The sequence below is a fragment of the Hippoglossus stenolepis genome, chromosome 17 (genome assembly GCF_022539355.2).
Source record: "Hippoglossus stenolepis isolate QCI-W04-F060 chromosome 17, HSTE1.2, whole genome shotgun sequence".
In the NCBI taxonomy this organism is placed as follows: Eukaryota; Metazoa; Chordata; class Actinopteri; order Pleuronectiformes; family Pleuronectidae; genus Hippoglossus; species Hippoglossus stenolepis.
Genome location: NC_061499.1, coordinates 12,894,434 through 12,922,243, shown reverse-complemented (window position 1 = coordinate 12,922,243; position 27,810 = coordinate 12,894,434). Strand labels below are relative to the sequence as shown.

Here is a 27,810-nt window from a genome sequence, read left to right as displayed (position 1 = left end):
CCTCGCCGGGGACGTGTAGCTCATGTCCCGGGACTGTCTCCTCCGCAGCTGCCCGCCCTGCTCCCTGTCTGCCGGTTAGCTTGTTAAGAGGAGGTGCTAGAGGTTTCCACTGCTCATTCCCAGCAATGACTCTGAGGCTTTACTGTAGCCTGTTAGCTACCTCACCTACTTTTCTCTCACGGTGTTAAAGTCAAAGTGCCTGAGCTGCTGTTTAAAATAATGCTGTGTGGTGCAGCAGTGATGCCTCTGCTGCTCTTCATCCACCCTGCTCCTCCCAGGCCGCTTCTCCTCCTCCTCCTCCTCTTCACCGGTTTGTAGCCACCTGTAACCTTGGTTAGCATCATGCTACATGTCGTGGCATCCTGTCATAAACCACCTGCAGGTGCCAGGAGCTTCCAGGAGGTTTGTTTACAGCCAGTATGTTCAGACACCGCTTTAATTTACACTCTCCCATCAGCTTTTATTGTTTGTGGACGATTGAACACCTTCTTTCCAGCTGCTTTGTTTAATGGTTTTTATATAATATCCCAACAGCACCACCTCTGTGCAGTGGTTCCCAACCAGAGGTTTGAGGAGCCTCTAAGGGCCACGGGGGGAATCAGAGGGGTCACGAGCCGATCAGCCAAACAGATTTCTGCCTCACAAGATCTAGTTTTGAGAGAAAACATAAGAAACACATCCACAGCTTATACTATTCCAGACGTTTTGATATTCACTGACTCCTTCAGTGACTAGAACTTGCCACAAAGGGATACAGTAGCAAGCTTTACAAGTTTAGTTTGAGTTTATAATATTTAATCACAGTTATATAGTAGCGTTTTGCTTTTGAATTGCAGAATGATTTTTGTATTCCCTGATATTAGTAAAGGTAGGGTTGTTAAGTTGTTGTTGATGTCTTTATCATATTTGTGGAAATCCTCTTCACGCCCTGATAGGTATCAGTAAATAAAGCTGGTGTCTGTGTCACACACACGACCAATCATTTCATTCTGATCAAATGTAATGATTGGTCGACCTGCCTGCCTGCACACGACCGGTGTCTTCAGCCGGGGGGGACGTACTTTGCTGAAGCAGCGATGCTAGCCAGAAGTTATAAAGTGAGTCACGGAGAAGTCGGCTTCTAGCAGTTGTCAGACAGTGCACGTTCATGTGTTTTGGGGGGTGTAGCATTCACAAGACGGCTTCTGTGAGGGGGTGGGATGTATCAGCTGTATGTTTTCAAAGTGTAGCCTGCTCTTGCTGGCTTTTCCGGGATGACCAACCATAGCTTTAACTGGCCACCACTTCTGACCGGTTCACATGCAGGCACACTTTGTTTTTGAGGGTCGCAGAGAACAGGGTGACGAGTGTGGTATTGATACATGGCGAGCCATTGTGTTCACTCAGTGTCGATGAAAGTTGTATTCACAACGTATTCACTTTCTGTTTTGCAGGCAGTTCTGCCTAGGAGGGCCGACCCCACTGAGCTGAAAGCCATTTTTGAAAAGGTTGGATTTCCCTTATATATTGTTCTTTTTTGTTTGCTTCTTGCCAAAGAAGCTTTTCAGTCATTGTTAAACTTGTTTTTTTGGGAATAAAATTCTAAAGCTCAGCGTCTGTCCTCTTCTCTTTTATAGTACGCCAGTGTAAAGAAGAACGATGAGCACTTCATGTCGCCGCAGGACTTTGTGGGCCGTTTCCTCCACGCCCACACAGACACCCGGCTGTCGGAAGAGGCCACAAAGCTGCTCGCAGGAGTGGTGGACCAGAAGAAAGATGGGTTGGTGTTCACACATTTCACTTTTAATGTAAAAGATTTTGATGTGATACTTCATATAAATTAAGATGCTGATTCACTTTGAATTGTCACATAATCCTTGTCCACATAACCCTGCTATTGTAAGTCCTTGTCTGCGCTATCATCATCTTTCCTCCGTTAAAAAATAAAAATCTCTGGCCACATGACCTTTATTACATTATATCTGAAGTCGTCCAATTAGAACACAAAAAATGACAACAAATGCTCAAACAAGCAAAAACAAACAAGTAAAAATCTCAAGAAGCGCAAAAAAACATCTTTATTAGTGTGAACAGGGCATCACAAGTGAGGATGATAACTGATTTCTCACTAAATCTGACAAAAATAGCTGTGGGTTTTTTTACAAAATGATAAAATTAGGGAACCAACCAAAGAACGTCTTGTGAGGTTTGACATAACCACTGTTTTAAAAATATTTCGGACAGAATTTGCTGATCTCACTCTCGGCTGATTCTCTCTTTATGCAACAAACTTCTCCCCTCTCATTAATCTGAAGCCAACGATGAAGTTAGCCTGTGACAGACTCTTATCAAAGCTTTGCATTATGTATCGCTTTGATCACGCATGAATACCTCTCTAGTGTTATTTTGCATTTTACAAACAAACCTCCAATTTAATCCTTTGGTGCAAAAAATGCACAGAGGGATGTTCATACCTGAATTATGTAGCAGAGACATCAAACCACTGAAGGCCCCTTTCAGGTGTTTCCTTCTTTGTAGATACACCCCCAGTTTCACACTTACTCCTCCCCCCATCCCCATCACCCCTGTTTTTTTTTAAACATTAATATGTATGTATTTAATGATACATAATGATGGGTAATAAAATGTGAGGGTAAGTCAAAAAGAAAAAAAAAAATGCATTGCCATGGTAACCACCTGGGCTTCTTCAAAGAGCAAAGTGCACAGGCTGCGTAGTTTCATGTTATTACATCTGCTCTAAGGTGTGTGTGTGTGTGTGTGTAGTGTGTGTGCAGAGAACAGCGAGAGGGAGTAGTGGGGGTTTTGGAATTGGAAAAAGAGAGAGCAAGGCACACGCACGCACACACACACACACACACACACACATAAAAACACACACACATGCACTGTAATTGCCCATGCTATTCAGGAGCACTCCGTTGCATTGTGCAGCTCTGGAGCAGGATAAATGGTGGCCGTGGCATCAGGGTAAATCTATTAGGAACCCATGGCCCAGGCTTTGTATCTAAACCTCATTTTGGTTTTGTGGAGGGGAATAGAAATGATATGGGGGCAAAACAGGAAAAAATTGTATTTTTTTTATCCCTGTTCTCCCAAATAATGTTTAGACCTTTGTTTAGATGTGATTTGATTTTTTTTTTACAGTTGATGCTGTAAAGGCCTTATGATACCCAGACTTTAATGGGTCATTTTTTCCTGAACTTTGATGGATAATGTAAGTGATAAGACGAGGAAACGAGTGCAGGTGATTATTCCGTGGACCTGTGAACACAAAGCCAATAGATGTAGAAAAACAACCACGAACGCATTGTTTTTCAAGGGCCGAGCCATGCGAAACTCATGAAAAGAAAAGGAAGCAAGAAAAAAACAAACCACTTAATTGGCTGCATTTTCCATCCGCCTCACTCGATCTCATGCAAATATGTTTGTGAACAATAAGTGTTTGTTTTGCGATATGAGCGTAATATATTTGAAGCTTGTACGCCTGCTGCTCTTTTTCTTGCCAGGTATGGCTCCATTTCAACGAGACGAGTCAGGGGTAATAGATATAACAGGGGGTCGCATGGGGTTCTTTTTCTGTTGGACTGCATCCGTGTGATAGAAGATTTACTTAGATGCCAGGGTGTAAACAGTGAAAATGCATTTGTCTGACTCCCTCTCCCATGACTGTGTAAATCAGGGGGATATAGTGACAGTCGTAACAATCTGTTAGGTGGAAATCACTTTTCTGCCTCTTATTCTCGCTGCCTCCAGTGAGACAGAGAAACAGACTTGATGGATAGATAAATAAATACATAAAGAGAGAGAGAAAGAAAGAAAGAAAGAGAGTCGGGGCTGTGGAGGGTGCAGAGTTATTCAGGGATAAAATATTTTGTGTATTACAACACGGTGTTAAGATTTTCCTCTTTTACTCCACTTATTTATTTCCTCTCTTGTTCACTTTTCACTTTCTTAACATGCTCTCCCCTGGCCTCTTGTCTTCACTCTCACGTACCTTAATGCACTCTGCTTTTCCCTCCATTTTGTTTCACACTGCCTATCTTTCTGCTTCTCTATTCCTTCTCCCCTGTGATATTTTGATAGAAGCATCTGTTCAAGTGTGAAAACACTTTTACCCATGGACTCTTGGAAGAAAAAAAAAACTTTGTTAAGGGGGCATGCTGGGAAAATAGCAGTCTGCAAGCTGCTGTGGGCATTCTGGACTCGAGGCTGGTGGGTGTCCACTTTTACAAACCGAACAGATCCCGGCATCTTGCACTCACCTGGGTGTGCGTGTGTGTGTGTGTGTGCGTGTGTGTTTGTGTGTGTGTGTGTGTGTGTGTGTGTGTGTGTGTGTGTGTGTGTGTGTGTGTCTATGTACGAGCACGCTCTGGGCGGGTGGAAGGCTGTCGGTAACAATTCCAAGACGCCAGCGACAGGGGGATTATTGAAGTCACATCCAGGCCCCTCTCCCTCACTTTCAACAAAGGAGACATGTCTTTTCTATCAGCCGGGCCAAAGCAACATGCATTTATGTTGCATGTAAACAATGTCTCAGAGCCCGGCTTTTGATTCAGGGGAGCGTATTTAGATGCCTGCTGGGAAGAGAGAGAGAGAGAGAGATAAAAGCCGGGTGACAGAGATAGTAAAAAAACAAACAAAAACAGAAGGAATGGAGGATGGAGTTGGGACAGAAGTCTCGGAGGCAGTTTAGATGGCGTTGTATTGGCATCGTAACAGAAGCATCATTCAGCTGTCATCTGAGGAAACACATGCTGGAATCAAGCCTTTGTTTATGTCTTGATGCATGTCAGGGATATGTCTGTGTCTGTTTAAAGATTTAACAAAGTCCTGCGGAATTACGTAAGCGCACAGTATGCTGAGGAGACGCCACGCCACAGTATCACATTAGCCTCGTCTCCTAGAAGTTCATCTCGGGCTGCGTACACGGATTGGGCAGCCCTGGACACATGCCACGGCAGTTGATGGTTGGGAGATGCTGTCGGTTTGATTTGATTATTGAGCGTCTCGTCGGGGATGGGCCCGCATAGCAAAAACGATGGCTTCTCCCCCCCCTCCCCTCCCGTGGTAATCATTTCGCAGCCGTCATGGCGCTGCTAATCAACCATCATAAGCTTCATCCCCGGCTACGGAGCTGTGTGTTAAATGCTTGCGAGTAATGTGGAATGTTTCTCGTGTGTGTGTGTGTGTGTGTGTGTGTGTGTGTGTGTGTGTGTGTGTGTGTGTGTGTGTGTGTGTGTGTGTGTGTGTGTGTGTGTGTGTGTGTGTGTGTGTGTGTGTGTGTGTGTGTGTGTGTGTGTGTGTTATAGAGATGCCCCCTGGATCTTGTCTGGAGTCCTCCGCTCTAAACCGTGGTCCAATCCCCCCCTTCCATGATCAACAGCCCGCTCAGTTACACTAATATGCTGATTATCCATGTCTGGGAAAACACAGACGGGATGACCAGTGTGCATGTCAATTGATGAATGTAAAGGGAAAAAAAAGAAAGAAATCCGCTTGGTTCTGTCTGGGAAACTGCTGCTGAGACTTTTGCTGCATTTGCCTGATTCAACTCCTCTATTAGCCTATCTGGGGTAAAATCTCTGAGTGAACTGTACATGTGTCACAAAGGAATGGTCATTATTGGAGAGTTTGATAATACTCCAGCAGCAATGGCATTGGCCTTGTTTTTAACAGTTCATCCACAGTCACAGCTGTGTCTTTGTGCCCCCTCTCACCTCCTTGCTGTTGAGCCTGCTCTTAATAACTAGCTGCATTGTTAATAAAACAATTAGTCTTCTATTTAAAACACCGATGCCACGGTAGCAAACTTTAAGCTCACTTCTATTCCTGTTTTCTTGTTTGTTTCTTTTTCTTGAACGTTTGAAGGGAGGAGTAACGTCTTTGCAGTCGACATTGAAAAGCCAGTAATCTGAACAGTGCTCAGCAATTACGTCCCGTTTCTTGGTATTATTTCATAACCAATACTTTTTTTCATGGCACAGCTCTGTCAGTTTCACATATGCAGTATTTTCTCTACATGCAAGTATAAAGATGCACATAAGCACCCACGTCCAAACCCAACACGGTCCTCGTCCAAACAAACATCTCGAAATGTCATCAGTAGCATAATTAATTAAAGCAACAAGGAAACTGTAATCATTGCAACCACCCCCTTCCTCTACACACTCCCCCATTGGAAATTGAAATAGGTTTAATAAATGGATGCTCGGGGACTACTCATTAGCACTGACCCCCTCCTGTAATTATCAGATCCATTTGTGAGATTCATAATGGACTTGTTGCGACTGCGATCCAGGACCTAAATAAAGGCGAGAGTGCGTGGTCCAGATCCCCACAGCAGGACTCTCCCAAGGGAGCGCTCAGTGGGTTCACACAATAGTGATGTTTATGATTGTTGTTGTTATTTTTCTTTTTTTCTTGTTGATGATGCCAGTGGGCACTTGTGTGACTATAGGGAGACAGGACACAATAACACAACACAGATAACCTTGGAAAAAGATTAAGTGGTTCAAAGAGAAAACTGATCTGTAAACTCACGAATTGTGTTTGGAGATGGAAACGGTGTCAAAGTGTTGTATCACGATTATAGTGACCAAAACAGTATTATAATGGTGTTGCTACAATGTGCTGAAAATGTTCAACACATGCGTGGAAAATTTAAAATAATATACTACCATATCAAATGTGCAACATTAACATTGAAGGCTTTAGCTTGCTAGAGAAGTCATCTCAGGTATATTGTGATAATGCTAATGTAGAGTAGAGTCGATTTCAGATAAACACAAATAATGATGTCACCTAATCACACTGGAAAACTCAGCAGAAGAAAGAAATAATCTGGTTCCAACTACAGTTTTGTCTCTAGCATAGTCTGGAAAGAATCCAAAGAAAAAACCTCACGCTGCACAGACACATGCAGCGGAACTGGAGGAGAGAAGGTTGACAACTCATTACGTTAAATGCAGACGTTGACCCCAAATGTTGGAGAGTCAGGACAAAATATCAGACAAGTTGGCAAGAGTGGATGCTAGCAGATGCTAGCTATGGCCAGAGTGCGACCAGCTCTCCTGCTGTTCCAGGCTCCCACCTGCCTGGTCCACCTGCGCCTTTAAAGCAAACCTCCGACTTAGTCCACTTAGACAACTGAAATAGACACCGCCTGCCGCATCTTCAAACACGTTTTTATGCTGTTCTTGCTGCACCTGTGTCTTATAGACTTGTCAACTTTGGTTGATGTTTGACAGTATTAATCAAATCACCATTGTAATTCAAGGGTGAAACGGTACAACTAACAGTGAGGAATTGTACCCCGGTATACCATTAAACTGGAAACCCTACTTTTTTTCCCACCTTGCCTTCTGTTGACTTTTCACACATTAACCTAATATTGTGTCCTGTTGATGCTGAATTGAATTATACAGTAATTTATGACTCCCAACTCCCTCCTTGCCTGTCTACTTGTTTAAAATGGCACACTGAAATATGAAACTTCATATTTAATCATTTTTTCCCCCTTGCTGTTGTAAAGTTGGCCCTCTCTATACCAGCTGCCAGCTCAAACCGGGAACACACACTGAGCTCTTTAAAATGTTTTCTTTTCTCGCTGTCACACTCGATGAATTTATGACAGTACATATGGAAGAGCAGACTACCGACTAAAAGGAAGCTTGAATTACATGTAGCGCAGATTGATAGGTTGTCTAAGTGTACTAGTGTTTTAGTTTAATGCAGTGTTAAAACTACTTGTTTTTAAAATTTAATATTTCATTTTATTCTAGGTTCAAGTCTTTACTATGTACTGTTAAATGAAGATCAGTGACTCTGCACCTGACATGTGTAACTGATTAAGTATTTATACAGGAAACGTGAAACAGAATACCACAGTAATAAATTAAATGACAGTATTTTACAGTCTTTAACGGTCCTACGTATCCTCTTTCTCTCTGCCCTCCTCTCTTATTTCAGGTTGATCTCCTTTCAGGAGTTCGTAGCGTTTGAGTCGGTGCTGTTTGCCCCGGACTCCCTCTTCATGGTCGCCTTCCTGCTGTTTGATAAAGCGGGCAATGGAGCGACCACTTTTGGTGAGTAACTCCTGCCTCTGATTTATTGAATTAGTGAATACCATTAACAATGTTCCTTGTGTGCAACTCAACTGTTCGCGTGTATTATACTACAGGTGCTGTGATGCACCTTAAAAGAGATATCATCCTTAAGAAATACAAACCTCAGAAACTAATGATCTGAGAATTTTACCCCTCACTTTAAAATATTGCTCCTCTGTGCATTTCTTTTTCTTGGGTTTATGCAAAAACTAGGAAATTGATTTACGCAAAACTTGATGGGATTTGGGCCAAGAAAGAACCCATTCATTTTTGGGCTGGATCCACACAAAGGGTCAGAAATTTCCATGTGATGATGAATTAGCCTCTGGGGGCAATTGCTAATATTTTGGGTCTTCCGGTGTAGACAGAGGATATCTGGGCGAAGACTCCTCCTTCCGTTCTCCGTTCACGATTTACAGTCTTAATGGAACATTTCTCCACACAAACAGCGATACTTCCTACTTACTTAGATACTACTGAGGTGTTGGAAGTCCAGACGACATTTTGTCTGTTCTCTATCAACAGTAATCCGCATACGAATGCAGATAAATAAAAAGGTCGAGGTTGGGGTTGGAGTTGGAGAGGGCTATTGCTCTCTACACAGACTGTCTACCTGCGTGCCACCAAAGCCTGCTCAAATGTGCTTGGTCAAACTAGAAAGAGAAACCAGAAGAATTCCAGCCCCAAAATCTTGTCCCTCGCCTACAGATTCTGCATATTCACATCGAGATTACACTTTTTACACATTCTTAGGGCCATTTATGGAGGGAATAATTCATGGATCTGAGTGCCATTCTAGTTATGTCCTCACTCTTCTGGGAGTTATTTTTTATTTCATTTATTTTCAAAAATTAGGATTACTCCATCTCCTCTTGTAAATCATTGGGGAAACCATGTTAGGGTGATATCCGTGTTCTTTTTGATTATTTCATAAAAAACTAATCTCTCTGCCAGTTCTTATATTCAGGGTTTTAATGTGTTTCTCGGTCACTTTAATTGATACTAACTAGAGAACCTAAATCAGGATGCAGTGGGACTAATGGTATTATGTAAACATAAAATTACAAATTTGACATTTAACTGAGTCGTTTTTTTAGCCTATCCAGTCCAAACAGAGCACAGAGTGTTCCTCTTAAAAGTGCCACTGAAGAAGTTTGCATGCAACGTCCTCTTTTATTTGTGTGGGGGTCTGAACTCTGCTCGTCGTCTCTGTCATGGTCGCATCCACAAACAAAAATACTGTAACTTGTCTGTAAAGAAGGTAAGGTTAAGGTTTGGATTTGGAGAGGGCTTGTGGAGGAGGTGGGTGGGTAGCTCTACCTGTTTGTGTGTGTGTGTGTGTGGTGTGTGTGTGTGTGTGTGTGTGTGTGTGTGTGTGTTGTGTGTGTGTGTGTGTGTGTGTGTGTGTGTGTGTGTGTTACATGATTGGCACCATTACTCTCATGCCTGGAAGCTCTAAAGTGAAAGGCAAAGACATGTGTACTCGTTGCTTATTTCACATTTGCCTAATTGATTTAAACAAGTCAAATGCCAGCCTTCTGTAGGTGTGCGAGGCGTCAGCACATTAGGCTTGATTTGAAATGCAGCGCACACGTCCCGCTCGCAAACAGGGAAGAGTAAGTGAATTTCATTTTAATTGTTGCTGTCGACAGGGTGCAAGATCATTGCTGATTATGTATGCACATATGTAAATTTTCATATTTAAAAGGATCAATTAGAGTGACGTTGTCTTGGTGGCAATTAAAAGGTCCGCTGTTTTTCTGCGTCTCCGAAAGGTTAATGAATATCCCAATGCCTGTGCTCTATGAGACTCGCACACAAGTGGAAAATTGCATGAGAAACATAACACACATCACGCCATGCACAAACACTGACTGCAGTGTCTGCCACTTACATCGGGATACCATTTCACGAAAAGCAAATAACTTGTGACTGAGATTATAGACTTGTCAAAGTTGCTTTATTGTGATACATTACAGAATTCGCCCTTTTTCCCCTCCTTTCTCTTTATTTCTATTTGCCGTTCATTAGATTAAAGAACATAAAGAACTCGCCTCTTTATGACCTATTAAAAACATCGCTGCAGCGTAGGTTGCGTCAAAAGACCAGTTTGTTCGCCCATGCAATAAATGTCTGTGCTCTGATTTCTTTTTATTTAATTTTTCTGTAAAGCCATTTTAATTTGATAATAACCAGAGTAATTTCAGTTAAGCACAGGCGGCTCAGCGCTGTGAGTTTTTAGCACTTAAAAAACGAAATGCATAATTTGGTGGAATGCTGAGTTCATAAAAAAACGTAACATGACATATGAAATGCAGTTGTGTCTCCGCCTGAAAAGACAAAAAAGAAAAAGAAAAAGAAAAAACTGAAAGAGGACTGAGTGTTGACAGGTCTATAAAAGCTGATGATATAAACGGCAGGCTGTGGACCGGCCTCTCCCTTAAAGAGTTAAAGGCTGTATATTTATTGCCTCATTAAAGTGTAAAAAAAACAATAGCCGAGCTGTCTTTCTTCTGAAGGTAACTCTGAGCTGAGGTAAATATCACCTTTCTCTCTCTCCCTCCTTCCCTCCCTGTCTGTCTTGATAAAAAAGTTGTTTCTTTCCTCCTTTTCCTTTCTGCACTCATTCAGCGCGGCTTGTTTGGTAATAAGAAACAGGTCACTCTATCGGTTTGTTTTTGTTTCTTTAGTAAGGCTGTAATTTAGGACTCATGTTCAGTGTCTCTCCACTCCACTGGCTGCAGAGGCTTAGAGGGTTCAGGCAGAGGAACACGAGTGAGAAGGAACGACTTCTCCTCCTGAATGCAGAGCCGCGCTCGGCTCAAACAAGTTCGGCCATGTGTCACTCAAGACGCTTTCATTCAAGATTTAGAGTCGAGAACATTTCCCTCAGGGTGGAATCGTGTTCTGGAGATTGATGTTGACATTTGTCAGAAATAATCACATCTCCCCCCCCCACCAAAATCAAATAATTGCTAATGTTAACCACAAGATAGGAAACACATGCAATTTATTAAGACCTGACTCACAAGACTTTGTACCAAGAGATTTGAGGTCTTAATACGGGCAAACTTAAAACTTGATGATTGTTATGAAAGGTTAAACGTACAGGAAGAAGTTTTTTAATTGTGGTGAAAGTTTTATGCATAGTCAATGTAAAGTAATTTGCTTTAAAAGTGGGGTTTATTGGGTAAACAAAACTATTCAATAATGGTTACATTTTCTGTATTTTAACACAGGAAATCATTGGTGGAAAGCTCATTCACTGTATTGTTTATGATGTGCTTTTACCTCAGTGCTTCCAGTTATACTTTATATTTCTACTCTATTTCAGAGGGGAATATTCTACTTTAAAGCCACGATGTTCATTTGACACAGTTACTACTACAACAGTTACTTAGCTAATAGAAATTCCAAATGTCAAATTGCACACACTCATGCATTTTTTTTTCATCAAGATCCATAAATTATCCTCTGAGAAATCAATGAAAATGTTTAAAAACACCCTGTCTCGCAAAGAGAAAGAAAGAAAAAAAATCTGGATCCACACTAAAATTGAATGGGTTCATCCCTGACGCATCCTTCCACCATAATTATAGGATGATACAATATGAGAAACAATATAAAATGTAAAAATTTGCTCCAGCCAGTCAAATTAAATCAGTAGACCCTACTTCAGCATTAATGTATAAGTAATAAAGCCATTATGTAATGTAACAAAATAACAATCACATGTTTATACATTACATAAATGTACTTTTAAGGACATTTGGCTGATAATAGTACTGCACATTTAGCAGTAATATAACATTTGTGTTGCTACATTAACTGTATAGAAGATCCGACTTCTTCCTGTGCAGTGCAGTTGTTGGAAATGCTGCTTCATAGCTGTTGCTCCTGTTATCATTTATTAAAGCAGATGCTTGTCTCTCTTTTTTTTTGTATCTCCCCTGCAGAGGATGTGAAGCAGGTCTTCAGCCAGACCAGCATCCACCAGCACATCCCCTTCAACTGGGACTGTGAGTTCATAGAGCTGCACTTTGGAACGCAGAGGGACAAGCAGCTCGGCTACGGAGAGTTCACCCAGTTCCTCCTGGTAGGTTTTGTGCTGTTTACCTGTAGAGCTGGGGCGATAAAACAATATCAGTAATTATCACGGTATGATTTTCATCAAGAGCAATATAACAGAAGTCCAGTTTATATCAATTGTATTGCTAATGTATTGTGAAAGCACATAGAGGAGGTTTACACATAGGTTCTACTTCAGATTAGTAAAATGTTTTGCTGTTTAGCAAGTGTTTGTCATTCTCTGCTCATAAAGAAGAGTTTAAAACCAAAACCTTCACTTCGGACCAAAATGTCCTTTTAAACTGAAAAGAAATAATGACCTGACATGAACATTTAAATTTTTACATAATTTTTGGCTATTTGGCCCACCTGACTCTCTCGTGTTATTATTTTCCAACTCTGCGGACATGAAATCACATTCTTGTGTTTCCTCTTTGTCCTTCTGCGTTTCTGTCCTTGGCCTTTCTCTGTTCCATCTGTCTGACTGACAATCAGTGACAGTCAATAAATCTGAACCAACCAGTTTATGTGCCAGTACACATTGCTTTATCCTCACATATTTAACTGGCTCTTACACGCATCTGTATTGTTAGATACTTATCTCAGCTCGGGCAGACAAATGTGCATACACACTGCTTTTCTATCTCTCTAAAAACACAGCCCTCCATATTGTCCACATTACTCATTAATGAAACACTGAGGTTATATATATTCTGGAAATGTTCTGCATTTGTCTTTCATTAGCTGACGTACACCTAATCATAACCCTGCTCCACCTATTCTCGAGCAGGTACAGAGACAAAAAGTCCTACCTCCATAAATAGTATCGCTTGGAATATTCTTTGTGTGTTTGTGGCGTGTGAGCCATTTTCCAATATGATGTCTAGACTTAAATCATGCCCAAGCCAGGGAGAGGTGGTGGAGGGGGGGTGGGTGAGAGAGCCAGAGCTGTGCCAAGTTTGCATCCACACTCACCATGTATTTGAATGAGCTTTTTATATTACACTTAACTTAGACCAGATGGCTTACACACAGTGGGCAGCAGCGCATGGATATTGGGATATTGTAATATGTATGTGTGTCCTTGTGTGTGTGCCTATAAATATGTGTGGATCTATATATGACTGTGTCTTACATATCTGCTCTTCCGGATGTGTGAGCAGCGGCATAAAAGCCTTATGCAACTGTGTTTGTGTCAGTGTTTGTATGTGCTTCTTTTTATCCTTTGTGTGTGTGTGTGTGTGTTTGCGCGTGCACGAGTGTAATTGTGTGGCGTTGTGGCCAGTAGATGCTGTACTTTGCATTGACAGCGTGCCCAGTTCTCTCTCAGTCAGTCACTCCGTGGTTTCCAGCTCTTCACAGCGGCAGGCCAGCAGCCAGCCGCTCTCATTGCTCAACTATGAAATGCACATTTCCTGCTTACGCTCTCTGCATTTGATCATTTTTCATAGCTTTTTGATTCATGCCTTAATAAATGGCAGAAGTTATTATACATTTTTGACGTGACGCCTCTCTTTGTAGGTGAGCGATGTTCCACAGAGAGTTTGTTTTTGCATTCTATCTTTTACTAACTTTATATCTTTACTTTTACATCGTAAAATATTAAACTTGATAGGTTTAATGATGTTGTGGGCTCTAATAAATTAAGTCACATTAATGACTTGCTGCAATTAAAGTACTTAGGTACAAGTAAAATTCAGTTTTTGGCAGTTCACTCCTATAGCGTGTTATCAGTGAGTAAAGTGATTGATGACAAGGCAATTAGGATAGTCACAGAATCATTTCCTGAAGCAGAATTTAAACCTGTCCAATTACCACATACTTTATGACTGCACTACCACACAATGGTGTTATGATACCCTTGTTAAGCATTTGTAAATGTCAGCCTTGAAGAAAACTGCACTGTGCAGCTATAGAAGTTCTCAAATAGTTGTTCAAACCAACCCACACATCATTTTCTGAATATTTCTCACTTATTTTTGTAATTTCCTATCACCCAACTTCTTTCCCCTCCAGGAATGTTCCCATCCTTTATATCCTCCTCTTCCTGCCATACATGCATGTGTTTATTGTGTTTTTTCTACCATTGTAACCACGCCGCTGCCAGATGCTCACAAGATGGGATTATCGGGGAAAACGTTTGCACCGCATATTTCTCACAAGGGCTCTCTCTGGCCAATTACTGCCTTGATGGAAGCCAGAGATTCTCACCAATTACATGCATTTTTCTCGTCTCGTGTGTGGAAGCTGGCCAAGGCTCGGCTCCGCATTGTCAGCGTGGTGTTGTCTCTGGCAGTGGTTTTACCGATGTCCAGAGAAGTGGCACACAGTGGCACACTTAAGCCCATATTATAAATACTGGCAAGTAAGGGGCTTGAATTACATGGAGGGGACACCACATGTCCCACTTCTTTCCTAAGTACTCAAAAAAAAAAAAGAAGCAAATTGTTGGCATTGCTGGGATTTTAAAAGTCCCAATTATATGTTTGACTCCCCCAAGAATCAGTGGGCAGCCCTTACCATCACTGTGTCGAGGGCTCAGTGGCACACATGTAAATGGGCAGTTGTGCTTAAGCTTCTCCTTATAATAACTTTAGCCCCGCGCTGATGAGAAGCAGAGATTGGAAAAGAGAGCGACGGTCTTGCTCCGCTCGAATCTGTTGTTTGAGTCTTGAAGAGAAAAGGGGAAGAGAATTGCAGCCATTGAAAACAAACAGAGGTGGCCTGTCATGTGTTTTTATTCTCGTCCAAGGACAATTAAAGCGACTGCAAATGCCTCAGCGGTCTCTCGTTGGCTGTCTTAAGCCCCCAGCTTTAAGTCTCCTGCCTCACTCTCCTCCCAAATAAAAACCATATCCCTGAAACACTCATACAGTTGCAACAAGTTAAAGTTTTAAGAGGCTGAGACTATAAACTGCTCCATCCCCCGGACCACAGTTGTTTTGTTGATCTGTGTGGTTGCCGAGTGGCTTTTCAGACTTTTGACTTGTCCCCAAAAAATGGGATCTAATTTTTCATTTTCTTCATTTACCGGTGGATGCAAACACACAGATGAATGTTCACCCTTGTTTTGCACACTGCACACAGGCAACACAAATAATATCTTCACCTTTCTTTTTCTTTTTGTTTTGACTTTAGATATTCAGTTCTCCTCCTCCTCCTTTTTCCCCTCTTCCCAGTTTATTTCTTGCCAAAGTGCTTTGACCTACTCACAACCGACCGGAGAACTGAGTCACGACACTCAGGATGCTGACACCAAAATATCTCACCTTATTTACTTTGGAAGTGTTTACGTGTGTCAGTCCCTCTTCGTTTCCTTGCCTTCCACTCGCTCATACACTCTCTGGAGCCCCCCGCTGTGCTCATAGGTGATACTGACACATGACTGCTACATTTGCTGTTTTCGCAAATCTGGCTCTTTTGTTGCAATGTCTATTCTTACTCCCCTCCGGTCTCCATTCAGCTTTGTGTAAATGTCACTCTTCCCCAGTCATCTCTCCTGGGCGCCGTGAATTTAGAGTTCGATCAGTTATGCTGTCAGTGGAATATCACTCAAATTCAGCACAACAATAAGTCATAGTCTCATAGGGTTTTTTGTGTTGTAGTAATACCCCTTTTTTGAGTTGCATTTATGACAATAACATCTGAATCAATCATTTGAATAATGTCATGCATGTTCAAGATTAAACTGTGGTTTTTGTCCCACACATGCGGCTTGTAAAAATAATGTCCAGACTTCTTGGATAAAATGATGATCATTTATTTTGAACTGAAAACTTATTGTACAAAATCCTTACCAGCCGATACTAATAAATGATATTTAAAAAAGTTCCCGTGACATGATTCAGCATTTACACTAAGTTTTCAATGTGTTCCTATTGGATTTATTTAGGATATTTATGGGGCTGTGTATAATAAATCGGCTTAATTTAGAAGGATGGTTCTTTTTTTACAGAATTTTTTTATGTTAATGCACATACACACTTCATTAATAATAAATCTACTAATTATTTATCAATTAATCAATTAATCATTTAGTCTTTAAAATGAGAAACAATGTGAGAAATTGTGAAAAATGTCTGTAAAAATTCCTCATCAGACAAGTTGACATATTCAGATTTACTTCAATAAACAGTTTGAAACCCAAAGATATTCAATTCAGTATATTTAAATAAAATGAAAAAATATGAGAATAAAAGAAAACCTACAAATCCAAATCAAATTTCATGAATTTTTTTCTACTGAAAAAATGATTAAAAAGATCATTTGAATATGGAAATTGTTGCAGATCAATTTCCTGTCGATCAGCTAATCATTTCAGCTCTTTGTGTATGTTGGAAATGACAGCCCTTTGACAGCCCTTTGTTACACGACTGTTTCAGTCGAGTTAACATGTATGAAACTGAAATGTACTGAAGAGTGAGTCATCAAGGCCTTTGTATTGTGTTGCCGTTCGTCACAAGCGTTGTACATAAAAACACAATACCCTGGTGATTTTCTTTGCCGTGTTGCTTTCTTGACCTAAAGGCCATAATTCACTTCAGGTGAGTCAACAGCCGAATCAACCGGTCAGAGCTCGCTGTCCTTAATACTCACGGCCGTGTTTCTCAATGACTGTGTGGATTATTATTGTTCTGATAACCCTGTCTTTTGCTGTGACAGAGTGTCTCGCTGTAAGACAGAGAGAGCCTCAGTGGCAGCGGTTTGTTTACTGCCTCTCTCTGTAGACTTGTGGTTGCAGGTACCGATAATGGCTGCTAATTTCAAAGGCCTTGTGGGATCCGTCCCCACCACAGCCTGCTGTTGTCCCCGTGGACCTTTGTGTGTACGCGTGTGCAAGAAGAGCGACAAAGTGAGCAGTTGGGTGATTAGCCGTTTTTTTCCTGTGTGTGTGTGTGTGTGTGTGTGTGTGTGTGTGTGTGTGTGTGTGTGTGTGTGTGTGTGTGTGTGTGTGTGTGTGTGTGTGTGTGTGTGTGTGTGTGTGTGTGTGTGTGTGTGTTTCTCCCTCAAATGGCCTTAATAGGGATTTGGGGATGGTGTGAAAAGCCCAAGTGACGCCTCACAGTAGGCAAACCACTGTAGGGGCGAGGAGACGAGGCTGAAGCCCGGCCAAACTCTGGCTCCACGTAACTGAACAAGAAGGAGGGGGGACGGTACCAGGGGGCCCATCAAAGTAAATGCATGTGTTTTTATACATATGTGTTTATGTGTGTGAGCTTATGTGGATTTTAATTTATGAAGGCAACATAAAGAGGTGTATGACCCACATGTGTGTGCAATAATATTCATTTTACTGTATGATCTAACACCTCGACTCGCCCTCCTTTCTTCTCTCCTCTCCCTCCTCACAGGAGATGCAGCTGGAACACGCGCGACAGGCTTTTATCCAGCGGGACCAAGCCCACAGCGGCTCCATCTCAGCCCTTGACTTCAGCGACATCATGGTCACCATCCGGCCACACATGCTCACGCCCTTCGTGGAGGAATGCCTTGTGGCGGTGGGTTTTTTTTTTTTGTTCGGCTCTGTGGTGTCTCTCATATCTATTTGTTTCACTGAGCCAAAAAGTCAGACTGGTTTAAAATTGTGGTCATAGGTGTGATGTCTTATCATGATACACTCATACAAATTGCACTTTATTTAGGACACTTTAAAACTCTAATCATTTAATATCACATATTAGTTCTAAATATCCTGGTCCATGATACAGGAGAATGTATTTTTAACTCTTTGGTCGATATTGATATACAGTGAATTATCTACAAAATCTTTGACCGAATAAATACGAGATAATGCCCAAATTAAACAATGTTTCATAAAGAGCACCTTTGCATGCATCTATATTTGCGACCGATTTCATTGTTAAATTCAGATATCAAGCCTGACATGACTGCAAAGAGGCTGGACTGTTTTCTTCCTTCTCCCTCCTTTCTTTTCTTTTCTTTTCTCTTCCCTGCGTTCGCTTCTTTCTTTCACACTCCCACAACCAAACACCGTGGCTTTCCCTCCAGCTGTCTTTCTCTCATGTCGTCCGCTGCCTCTCTTACCTTTTTTTCTGTCGCCTCTCATCCGCCCTCTCTCTCTCTCTCTTCTCTCCTCCTTTCATTTTTTTTTCTCTCTCTCCCTCCCTCCCCCATGTCTCTGTCTCTCTCCCAACATGTCATTAAGTCTAACCTCTCTGGCACTGTCAAAGCCAAGCAGGCCGCCTGAATGGGGAGATAGAGACAGAGATAGATGGAGACTGGAGCTTTACAGTCCATCATCTTGGCCTGTGTGTTTGTGCGTGAGCGGCTGTGCATGTGTACTCTATTTGTTTTGAACTCTGAGATGTTTGTCTCTTTTTTGTGTCTTGTCTTCTCTTTGTGTGTGTTAGTGTTTTTTCGCTGCACGTGTGTGTGTGTGTGTGCGTCGCGTGTCTGTGTCCATGTCTTGCCCCATTTCATAAACACCTTGTAGACTCTGTCATTTTCTCCACTGTGTTTACCTCACCGACCAGACATCTTGGTGTGCAGTTAGTAAACTCTCTCACACACACGTGCACACACACGTATATCAAAAAATCACTGCAGATACATGAAAGGCGGTATCATGGCAGCAACACAAACAGTGAAATGTTAACCTTTAATTCACTCACCAAACAAACAACCAAATAATCAGCGCCACACTCTTTCCCCCAAAATATTCTTCACCTCTCCCCCACTATGAAAGACTTTGTTGGATTTTGTAGGAAGATCCATGTCTATAGTCTCATAGATATGAACAGATACAGAAGTATCTCTCTGTTAGGGCAATTTCACCCAAGACAGAGCTTCCCTCCCATGTTGCAATCACAGAAAAAAACGAAGGCAACCCTCCTGCATGTGTCTGTAAAGCAAACAGTGCCATCTAGTGAAAGGAAGCTCAACATTTCCAATTGAAATCAACAGCAAAGCCCCCAAGGCTCATCTGATACTCTGGCCTTAACTTCCCAACATTCAGGGAACATACTTGAACACACACATAACTATACAAGCAGTGGTTAGAGTTGCATCGCTCAGAGTTTAGGAACCTGGCCTGATAAAGATGGGATCCTGGTTCTCATAAAAGAGTCTGTGGGCAGTCTGGAATGTCCTCGAGAGCCCAGCGTCTATTTTTAATCTCTTACCTTTTGTCTATTTTCTGTTCTTTTACCACTTCCTTCACCTCATAAAGACAGTTAATTAAACTCCCTGAGACGATGCAACTTGTGATGGAAAAAGCAGCGGTGGAAGCACGTTTACTGGTGGTTTGCTGGTGTCAATGTTGACATGTCTTTTTCTTTTTTTAGTTTTTTCCTCCATTACAATCTAGATAGAGTACATCCCTCAATCATTTATTCTACTTGCACCACAACTGTGTTTATGGATATATATATATGTATATATATGCTACCCATTTGCCTGTTAAACTGCTCCTCTTCTTCCTCATCCAGGTTACAGGAGGCAGCACATCTCATCACGTCAGCTTCTCCTACTTTAATGGCTTCAACTCGCTGCTCAACAACATGGAGCTGATCAGGAAGATCTACAGCACCCTGGCTGGCCACCGCAGAGATGTTGAAGTCACCAAAGGTAAATTACAAAAACTCACGTATGAGTATATAAGAATGTACACACATGCAGTGATGTTTTCTACATGTGTGCAGTGCAAGAGGATGCACAGAATACAGGACAAGCACTCATAAAACAAATATGAGCATGCAATGTAAACGTGTTCACTAATACTGGACTCCGGGCGATACTGAAAGTATTTTCCAGATAATGTACTTACATGTGTGTTTGTGTTTGTGTGTGTGCTGAAATGAGGGTGGAAACTTTGTTTTTGTGTGGTTTTCTTCCTTCCCGCTGGCATTTAAATGGGCAGGCTGGATCCAACCCAGCACACGTACTGCATTCCCACAATCCCTGATGGTGCCTGTCTTGTCTATTAGACATCCTGGCACTGATCTGCGGACCACTTTGTATGTCTTTGGTTGTCTTTGGTTGATAATGATTCTTCAAAAAACTAAGGAACATCTGATTGGTCAGAACGATGTGCTCACTTTTGAAGCTGTTTTACATCCTGTAGATCAAGTGAAGCTTCAGTGCTTCTTCAGTACTTCATCATCTGAATTATTGCAGGGAAAATGTATTATTTTGTTATGCATTGATGGATTTAAAGTGTTTCTCTTTCTCCCATCGTTAGTTTCTTTAAATCCTTATCTCGCTCACTTGCTTGCCCCACTTGTTGTCTCTCATTCCTCTCCTCAGTACGTAGGAATGATCCTAGTTGGCTCTCTCCATCATTGTCTCTTTCTCCCTAACACTTTCTCCTGAGGTTGGTCGTCTTTAAGAAACCATTCTGACCTCTCTCCCCTTGGCCTAGGGCTACTAGTGTAGCCTTATGATGCTATCTGAAGCCTTATCAGGGGTGTGGACCATAACTGACCCAGACCAAGAGCCCATGCGCTGCCGGGCTGTTCCCACCATGGCCACACCAAGGCTGGGCTTGGCTCGACCAGTGGTGGCCCGTAGCCAGCCAGACCTCCGCAGCCACCACCCATTCACCCTCCACTGCCCAAGTCATTAAGGTCTCCTCTGGGACTCTGCTCCATGTACTACTAATGGCCTACAAATACACTCTGTCACACCCCTGTATGTAACAATTGTATTCCTATTTTGTATCACACGCTTCCCCAGCATTTCTCACATACACTCAAGCATCCAAATACATTAACACAGCCAAGCATGCACACATGCGTAATAATCCTGATGGGTTCCATGTGTGCAACAAGGCCACTGTTTTGCCTTGGGGATGCCGTTACAGTGCTCAACGCCTACGCAGAAGTGAGTGCACAAGTGTGTAAGTGTTTGTGTGCATGCATGTACTGGAGGCCTTTATAGTACACACTTTTTATTGAGCGAGCAGTGACCAGAAGGCACATCTTTGTAACAGGTTAAGATCAGTTGTGCTGATGGAGCATGTGTAGTTGGGGCCAGAACTCACGATATGTGAGACCGATTCACTTCTGTTTATCTGTAAATGTAGATGTAATTAATCATGTTTTTGCTTGTAGGGTTCTTTGACCGTTTTCAGGTGGTTTGTGTATCAGTAAGTTTTACCCTTGCTAGTAGTTTATAGCTTCAGGGATGGCAGTGCAAGTCAGTTGTTAAATCTTTTATTGATTTTTTTTTTTTTTAAGATGTCTTTTTGGGCATTTTAGCCTCTATTGATAGGACAGCATTAGTGCGGACAAAGAGTGGGGAAGACATGCAACAAAGGGCCGTGTTGAAACCGAACCTTCGGCCGCTGCAGGGGGGCTCAAGCTAGCTCACCTGGTAGAGTGGGCACCCCAACAATCCATTTGAATCACTTTGGTGATCGCATGACCGTTCATCTCGTGCCAACATAAGTTCCAACATTTCTAGCTGTCCAGGGTCCTGTACTTTAGTTTTTGGTCAAAAACCTGCAAAGCCTATAATGTTCCGATCAGCCTCGGCTGTACTCAGTTTTGTGTTGAGTGGAGTTATGTGCTGAGAACACGGTATCTGACAACGTGGTGAGAATGGAGCTTGTTCAATGGTGCACAGTTTGCACCTGCATGAAGCTGCCTGGACCAAACATAGACAAGCTATACTGCATGCTACCAGCCATGTCATATCAGACATTAGGGTTAGAGATAGAGTTGAAACCCGATGCTTGTTTCAGTTATTTGATAAGTATATTTTCTGTAGTAGAATAAAGTGAAAATAGTGTGTTTGTGTGTGTGTGTGTCTGTGTGTCTGTGTGCGTCTGTGTGTCTGTGTGTGTGTGTCTGTGTGGTGACTACAGGCTAGAGATAGACAGGTTATCAGCATTGTGATCTGTGATTTCCCCAGACAGAACTCTCTGTCTATGTCTGAGTGTGTAGGTATGTGTGTGTCTGCGAGTGTGTGTATTCTTGTGTGACTATGCTCTCTGAGATGCTTCTGAGCATTACCTGCATGTACCCATGGATATGTGTGTGTGAGAGTGTGTGAGAGAGAGAATGAGACAGAGAGCATGCCTCAGGGGTAAGCTGAGCCTCGGCGGGGTGAATGGCTCCAGTGTAGGGCGACTGTCACAACTCCAGCCTGCTGCTCTTTGAATAAAGCAGGTCAAACAATGCTGACTCCTGCACTGTAAGCCAGCCTACAGTCAACCTGTTCTTTATTCCACCAACAATAGAGCAGGTTTTAGGTTACGGCATTCTAAAGCTGCCACAAAGAACTCATGAAATCCATAACTCTGTTTTCTGTAAATTTTCTTATGATGAATTTAACATGCTTTGACACATCTCACTTGTAAGTCACAACCATGTTACAGAGGGAGGTATTGACGAGTGACAGAACCTGAGGAAAAAATTCCACCTTAAAGCTTCAACACTCTTAAAACAGCTGCTGTTAATGGTTTCTATATCACAGTCGACTAAAAGGAGCAACATGATGCAACATTCAGTCCAACCCAGGAATCCAGGGTTCATTATTGAACTATCCAACCACTCGACCTTAAAGGGATAGTTCACCGAAAACAATTGTGGACTCGAACACTTCACCCACCCCTCCATCGGCATAGTGGTAAGTAGATAACGAGTGAATTTTCATTGTCGGTGAACTATCTCTTTAAATTCAGGAGGAGCAGTGTAGATGCTGTCCTGGGTGTGAAACAGTGGACCCCCTGTTCACTGCTGCCATGAAATATGGCGAGAAATTAAAAAGAAATGTCCACACACCCGTTGATTCTCCCTTACGATACCTACCTTGGAGGTACAATAAAAAAAAGTTTGTGGCAGCATCAACTGGTGTGCAGACATATCTCGTCTTCTGGTTTTCATCACTTCTGTCCAGCACCTATTGTTAATCAAGTTTGGATGCGCACGCTTTCCTTATACCTTTTGGCATTAAATATGGCAGCTGAGCAGTTGCTCGCCATCAAGGCAAGAATGTTTGCATCTGGTGTTTTGGATCCATCAGGGCTGTTCCTCGTTCTCTATCCTGAGAGTTTAGAATATTGATTTTGGTGACATCATGATTGCTGTATGCTGATGATGTAGTTCTGTTGGCTTCATCAGGTTACAACCTCCAGCTTGTGATCAGTGAGTTTGCAGCCAGCTCGGAGCTGTCAATATAAGGCTCTCAGCAATGTTCCCCTCAGTTCATGTTGAAACTCTCACCTACAGTATTTAAAAGTTGGAAGCGTATCCCAGCTCCTTTGCATTAAAACAAGCCGGCTAAGGTCTGATCATGAGTCCTGGAAGAATTAATGTATATTTGACCAAGGCCAGATCTGGCCTGGGAAAACCTCCAGATCCTCCGGGTTGATTAGGATGTGCAGAGGAATAAATGTCTCCACTGATACATCTGCTTAGTTTTCTGCGACTGTAACACTGACACAGATATAGGATGTTTTCACTGTGTGGCACTGGTTATAAATCACTGTGTTACCCAGTTTTTTACTTGATTTTGCATATATGTAACACTTGTAAATACTTTATATCTGCAGGCGTTGTGCTCATCATTGAAATACAAATGAAATCTTTGGTTTTTCGTAGAGGAGTTCATCGTGGCAGCTCAGAGGTTCGGCCAGGTGACACCTATGGAGGTTGAAATCCTCTTCCAGCTGGCAGACCTGTCAGAGCCCCGTGGGTAAGACTGACACAAACAAACACCACACACACACACACACACACACACACACACACACACACACACACACACACACACACACACACACACACACACACACGATTTCTAATCTGCTTTCCATCAATCCCACATACACACAATTTTGAATCACTCCCTCAATTTTGATGTGACAGTATTTTGGATGTAACCTGCTTTTCTATGTTTAATCTAGTGATGGGTTGGATAATATGATCTCTGAGGAAATAATCATTAGTAATGTTGATCCGAGACATTCAATGTATGTTAAATTGAGACGTATACTTAAGTTCGGAAAAATGTAACTGTGTTCGTCAGTAATGGAGGGATAGCATCTAAAGATTTCATACTTTACTTTTTTTGCGTCAGCTAGTCAGTCTCACCAACGGTTGCCCCCCAAACGCGCACCTTTACCCCGAGGGTCTGTACCTCAGAGAGTTGTCTTGGTTTTCAAACTTCTCTGCAATGCATCAAAAGAACCAGATCATGACTACATCAGTGGCAGAGAATCCTCTTTCAGTCCAAACCCAATCCAATATCCAATTTACCTTAAAAAAGGGGCAATTCTAGCCCCTATAATCCATGGCACAAAACAACTGTATATGTCTCACATTCCCCCACTTCCTCTGCGTCTGCCTTGCGGCCCGGCCAGTGCTCTCATAATTTCTAACCCCGGCCTGAGACACCACCTGATTATTATTTCTGGGCAACGGGATACTTTAATAGCCCTCTCCACTCCCCTTGATTGGAGATGCGAGAGATAATAGCCCCAATATTCAGAGGAGAGGGGTGGAGGGGAAAGGGGATTTGGCGTTCCCCGTTCCCTCAGCCTGGGAAAACTGGGACCGTCGTAGAGATGCAATGGAAAGAGGCAATAAGGCAACAGTTTTCTATCCAAAGGTTGAATGTCTTTGTTATACTTGGATGAAGGGATAAAGGAATGGGAGTTTTCAGTTCCTATATATCGGCCATGCCAAGCACAGATCTGAATTATTGAATGCCACAATATTTTCACATGGAACGATGGCAGTAAGTACCTTTAAAGTTTGAGAAACTTCACCCTGACAGATTGTTCTCGCAAAGGTCATGAACTTGGTGATGCATGGATGAAATATTATAATCCTCTGAGAGTTTTTACAACACTGGAAAGTTACTTGAAACCTCTCTCTCTCGATCCTCATTCTCTCTCTCGCTCTCTCTCTCTCCCCACCAGACGTGTTGGTTTAGTGGACATTGAGAAGATCGCTCCGCTGGAGGAAGGCGCCCTGCCCTACAACTTGGCAGAGGTCCAGAGACAGGTAGGGAATATGAAGACTTGTTGATGTGCTTGGTTTCCTCTTCCACCTTGGCAACTCTTTCCCATCCCGATACGTTCTCTAGGTCTACATGTCACCCAGCACATCACTAAGATTAATAATTGAAGAAAGTGATATTACCTTCACAGGTTATTCACCCCCCAAAATCAAAACATCAGTTTAATTTTTGTAATAATTCACAGAGACATAGTTTTAGAGTCAATCTATTCCACATATCTCTGTCTGCCTGTTTGTGGCTTGCATATCTTTGGAAATTGTCATATTTTTGTCTCTACACCTTGTATGTGTATTGTTGAGGGCCCACAGATACAGAAAAACTAATTTTATAAGGTATAAAATGGAAAGTTTCCCTCAAAGTAGCCGGTCAACCAGTTCTCATCAGCCCTGCGCATTTTCAAAAGTTCATACCAAGGTTCAGACCAAGTTGCATCCAAGTATCACAGCCTTGAACCCTCTTGAGACCTAATCCCCACATGTGGTTTCTGTCTTACAAAAAACATTCACCCAAAATTCACAAATCCATGAAAATGTAGACAAACAACGCCATCCTTGATACCCACTGAGAGTCAAACATGCTTCAAGTTGCAAATAATAGACGTGAAATGATTTCAGAGCAGCTAACAAGAGTAATTTGTAACCAAGGAGAGGAAGAAGGATGTAGGGAGAGCCAGACAGATGAGCAGAGGACTGTTTTCTTTCTCAGGCTGTTTGGTCAGAGCTGGGTTGCCTAGTGGGTTCCAGTGCTACAGAGAAGGCTTAGCCAGGCCATGCTGGATCAGGCTGGGGCCAAAGGGGAGCAAGCAAAGGGGCCCAGCACTACACAGACGCCAGTCCTACCACAATGAGCCACTTTAGGCCCTTGTGGTTTGGCCTCAGGGGCTGGCCGTCAGCATGCTGGAGCTCTCTTCTCCTCATCTTTCGCTTGTTCTCTCCATTTCCTTTTTGATCTACATCTCCCTCTTGCTCTCTCTCCCTCTCTCTTCTCTCTACATGTTTGCCGGTTTCGCCTTTTCTCTCTTTATATCCTGTTAACTTGTTCCCTCTCTCTCCCTCAAACATCCTGACAGTTAGTATTGCCAAGTTTCATCAGTCCTCAGGCAGACAGAGCGGAGCAGGATGGGAGAAGTGGAGGAGCTTGTGTAGAGAGGACGTTTTGGGCAGGAAGCAAGATCTGAGGATGAATTGAAGGGATGGGGGGTGGGGGTGTATGGTTCTCTGACAGGTGGACCTGTTCTAGAGACTCCCATCCCACACACACACATACTACACTCCACCGCCCCCTCTCTCCCCAGGGTGGACAGGCCAGGGCTGGTCAGACCAGACAAGGCAACAGGTACTTCAGGTGGAGGAGGGTGCGTGTGACTAATGCCGGTTATGAGCGATCCTCTGCTCTCAGATTACTCTGATTCTAATTGTATTTGACAAATGGTATTTCAGGCTAATATAGTCCAGATGCAGTTACACAGATTTATGTCAACCCAGGGGAGCAATACAAAGTTAAGCAGCAAAAATAAAATTATGTCAAAAGATAATACAGACATATCTCTATATGTCCCAACTTCAGGTGGACATGGGCAATGTATTAACAAGGAATAGATGAAGTAGTAAATCCAAATTAAATGTAATGAGGGAGTGTGTTCACTTGTAATGTAATGTTAATTGTATACAGTACAATAAAACCAATTTATGTTATTTTGTGATTTAGAAATTAACTTTTGGACAATAATGTATAAAAATAGTTTATTATACTTTTAAAAGAGCAAAGAAGTTACACAAAAAGTTGATCAGGCTGCTTCAGCAGATATTAGTTCATGGTTCATAGTTCTTCATGTTTTATTCCAACACTATGGAATCGTCTGTATTTCTAACCCTGAATCATCACCTGATCACTTTTGCTGGACTTTACATTGCTATCAACAGTGAGTTAACCAAACACTTATCACACGAATCTATCAACAAAAACTCTTTTGATGATTTTGACAATTCATTATTTGTTAATCGTTTAATGTGTTTCGTTGCAGATTGTTAAAAGAGAAGATTCACTGTGTTTCTGTTTCTATAGCAATGCACTGACAATAATAATCAATTTTCTGACATTTCACAGTCTAAAAATTGAATTATTAAAAAAATCAATCAATTAACTGCAGTCTGGATTTTATCTACTATCTTTCATATTGTATATCATATTTAAATACTGGATTTGTTGACTACGTACAAAGATCTTTCAGTATTCTGTGACTTTAATGTGTTTAACATGAGGCGGCACGTTTGACGAATGATTTCCTAACCTGTAATTTATCTTGCAGGATGGTGGAATTGGATGTGTGGCATTCACTGTTTTATGAGGAATGGTTTTGACGTATACGTGGAATGTTATAGAGAAATGAACCAGTGTCCTGTCTGCTGGCATGTGTCTCTGTCTAACTGTGCGTCTCTTCGACTGTGAGCAGCAGTTGGGCAGTGATGGCTCCCGCCCTGTCCTGGTCCAGGTGGCAGAGTCGGCCTACAGGTTCACCCTCGGCTCATTTGCAGGGGGTAAGAGTCATATCCCATTGTCTCCCCGCATACCTTCAACCCACCGCCCATCCACCCATCCATCTATCCACCTACCTGCCTACCTGCCTACCTGCCTACCCCCGCACTCTGCT

General features: G+C 42.2%; 1 protein-coding gene across 2 annotated transcripts in view; it reads left to right on the top strand.

The window, feature by feature from the left end:
- The window catches only part of LOC118124330 (calcium-binding mitochondrial carrier protein Aralar2), a 48,336-nt gene that overhangs the window by 177 nt on the left and 20,349 nt on the right, over positions 1-27,810 (top strand). For both annotated transcript variants that reach the window (XR_007034932.1, XM_047344061.1), the window contains exons 2-10: positions 1,434-1,487; positions 1,617-1,759; positions 7,969-8,084; positions 12,062-12,201; positions 17,525-17,671; positions 19,622-19,760; positions 23,738-23,831; positions 25,060-25,144; positions 27,613-27,697. Coding sequence is in view for 1 of the 2 variants with exons in the window: in XM_047344061.1 (XP_047200017.1) it covers positions 1,434-1,487; positions 1,617-1,759; positions 7,969-8,084; positions 12,062-12,201; positions 17,525-17,671; positions 19,622-19,760; positions 23,738-23,831; positions 25,060-25,144; positions 27,613-27,697 (1,003 nt within the window). In the remaining variant the exon portion in view is untranslated. The remainder of the gene's footprint in view (positions 1-1,433; positions 1,488-1,616; positions 1,760-7,968; positions 8,085-12,061; positions 12,202-17,524; positions 17,672-19,621; positions 19,761-23,737; positions 23,832-25,059; positions 25,145-27,612; positions 27,698-27,810) is intronic.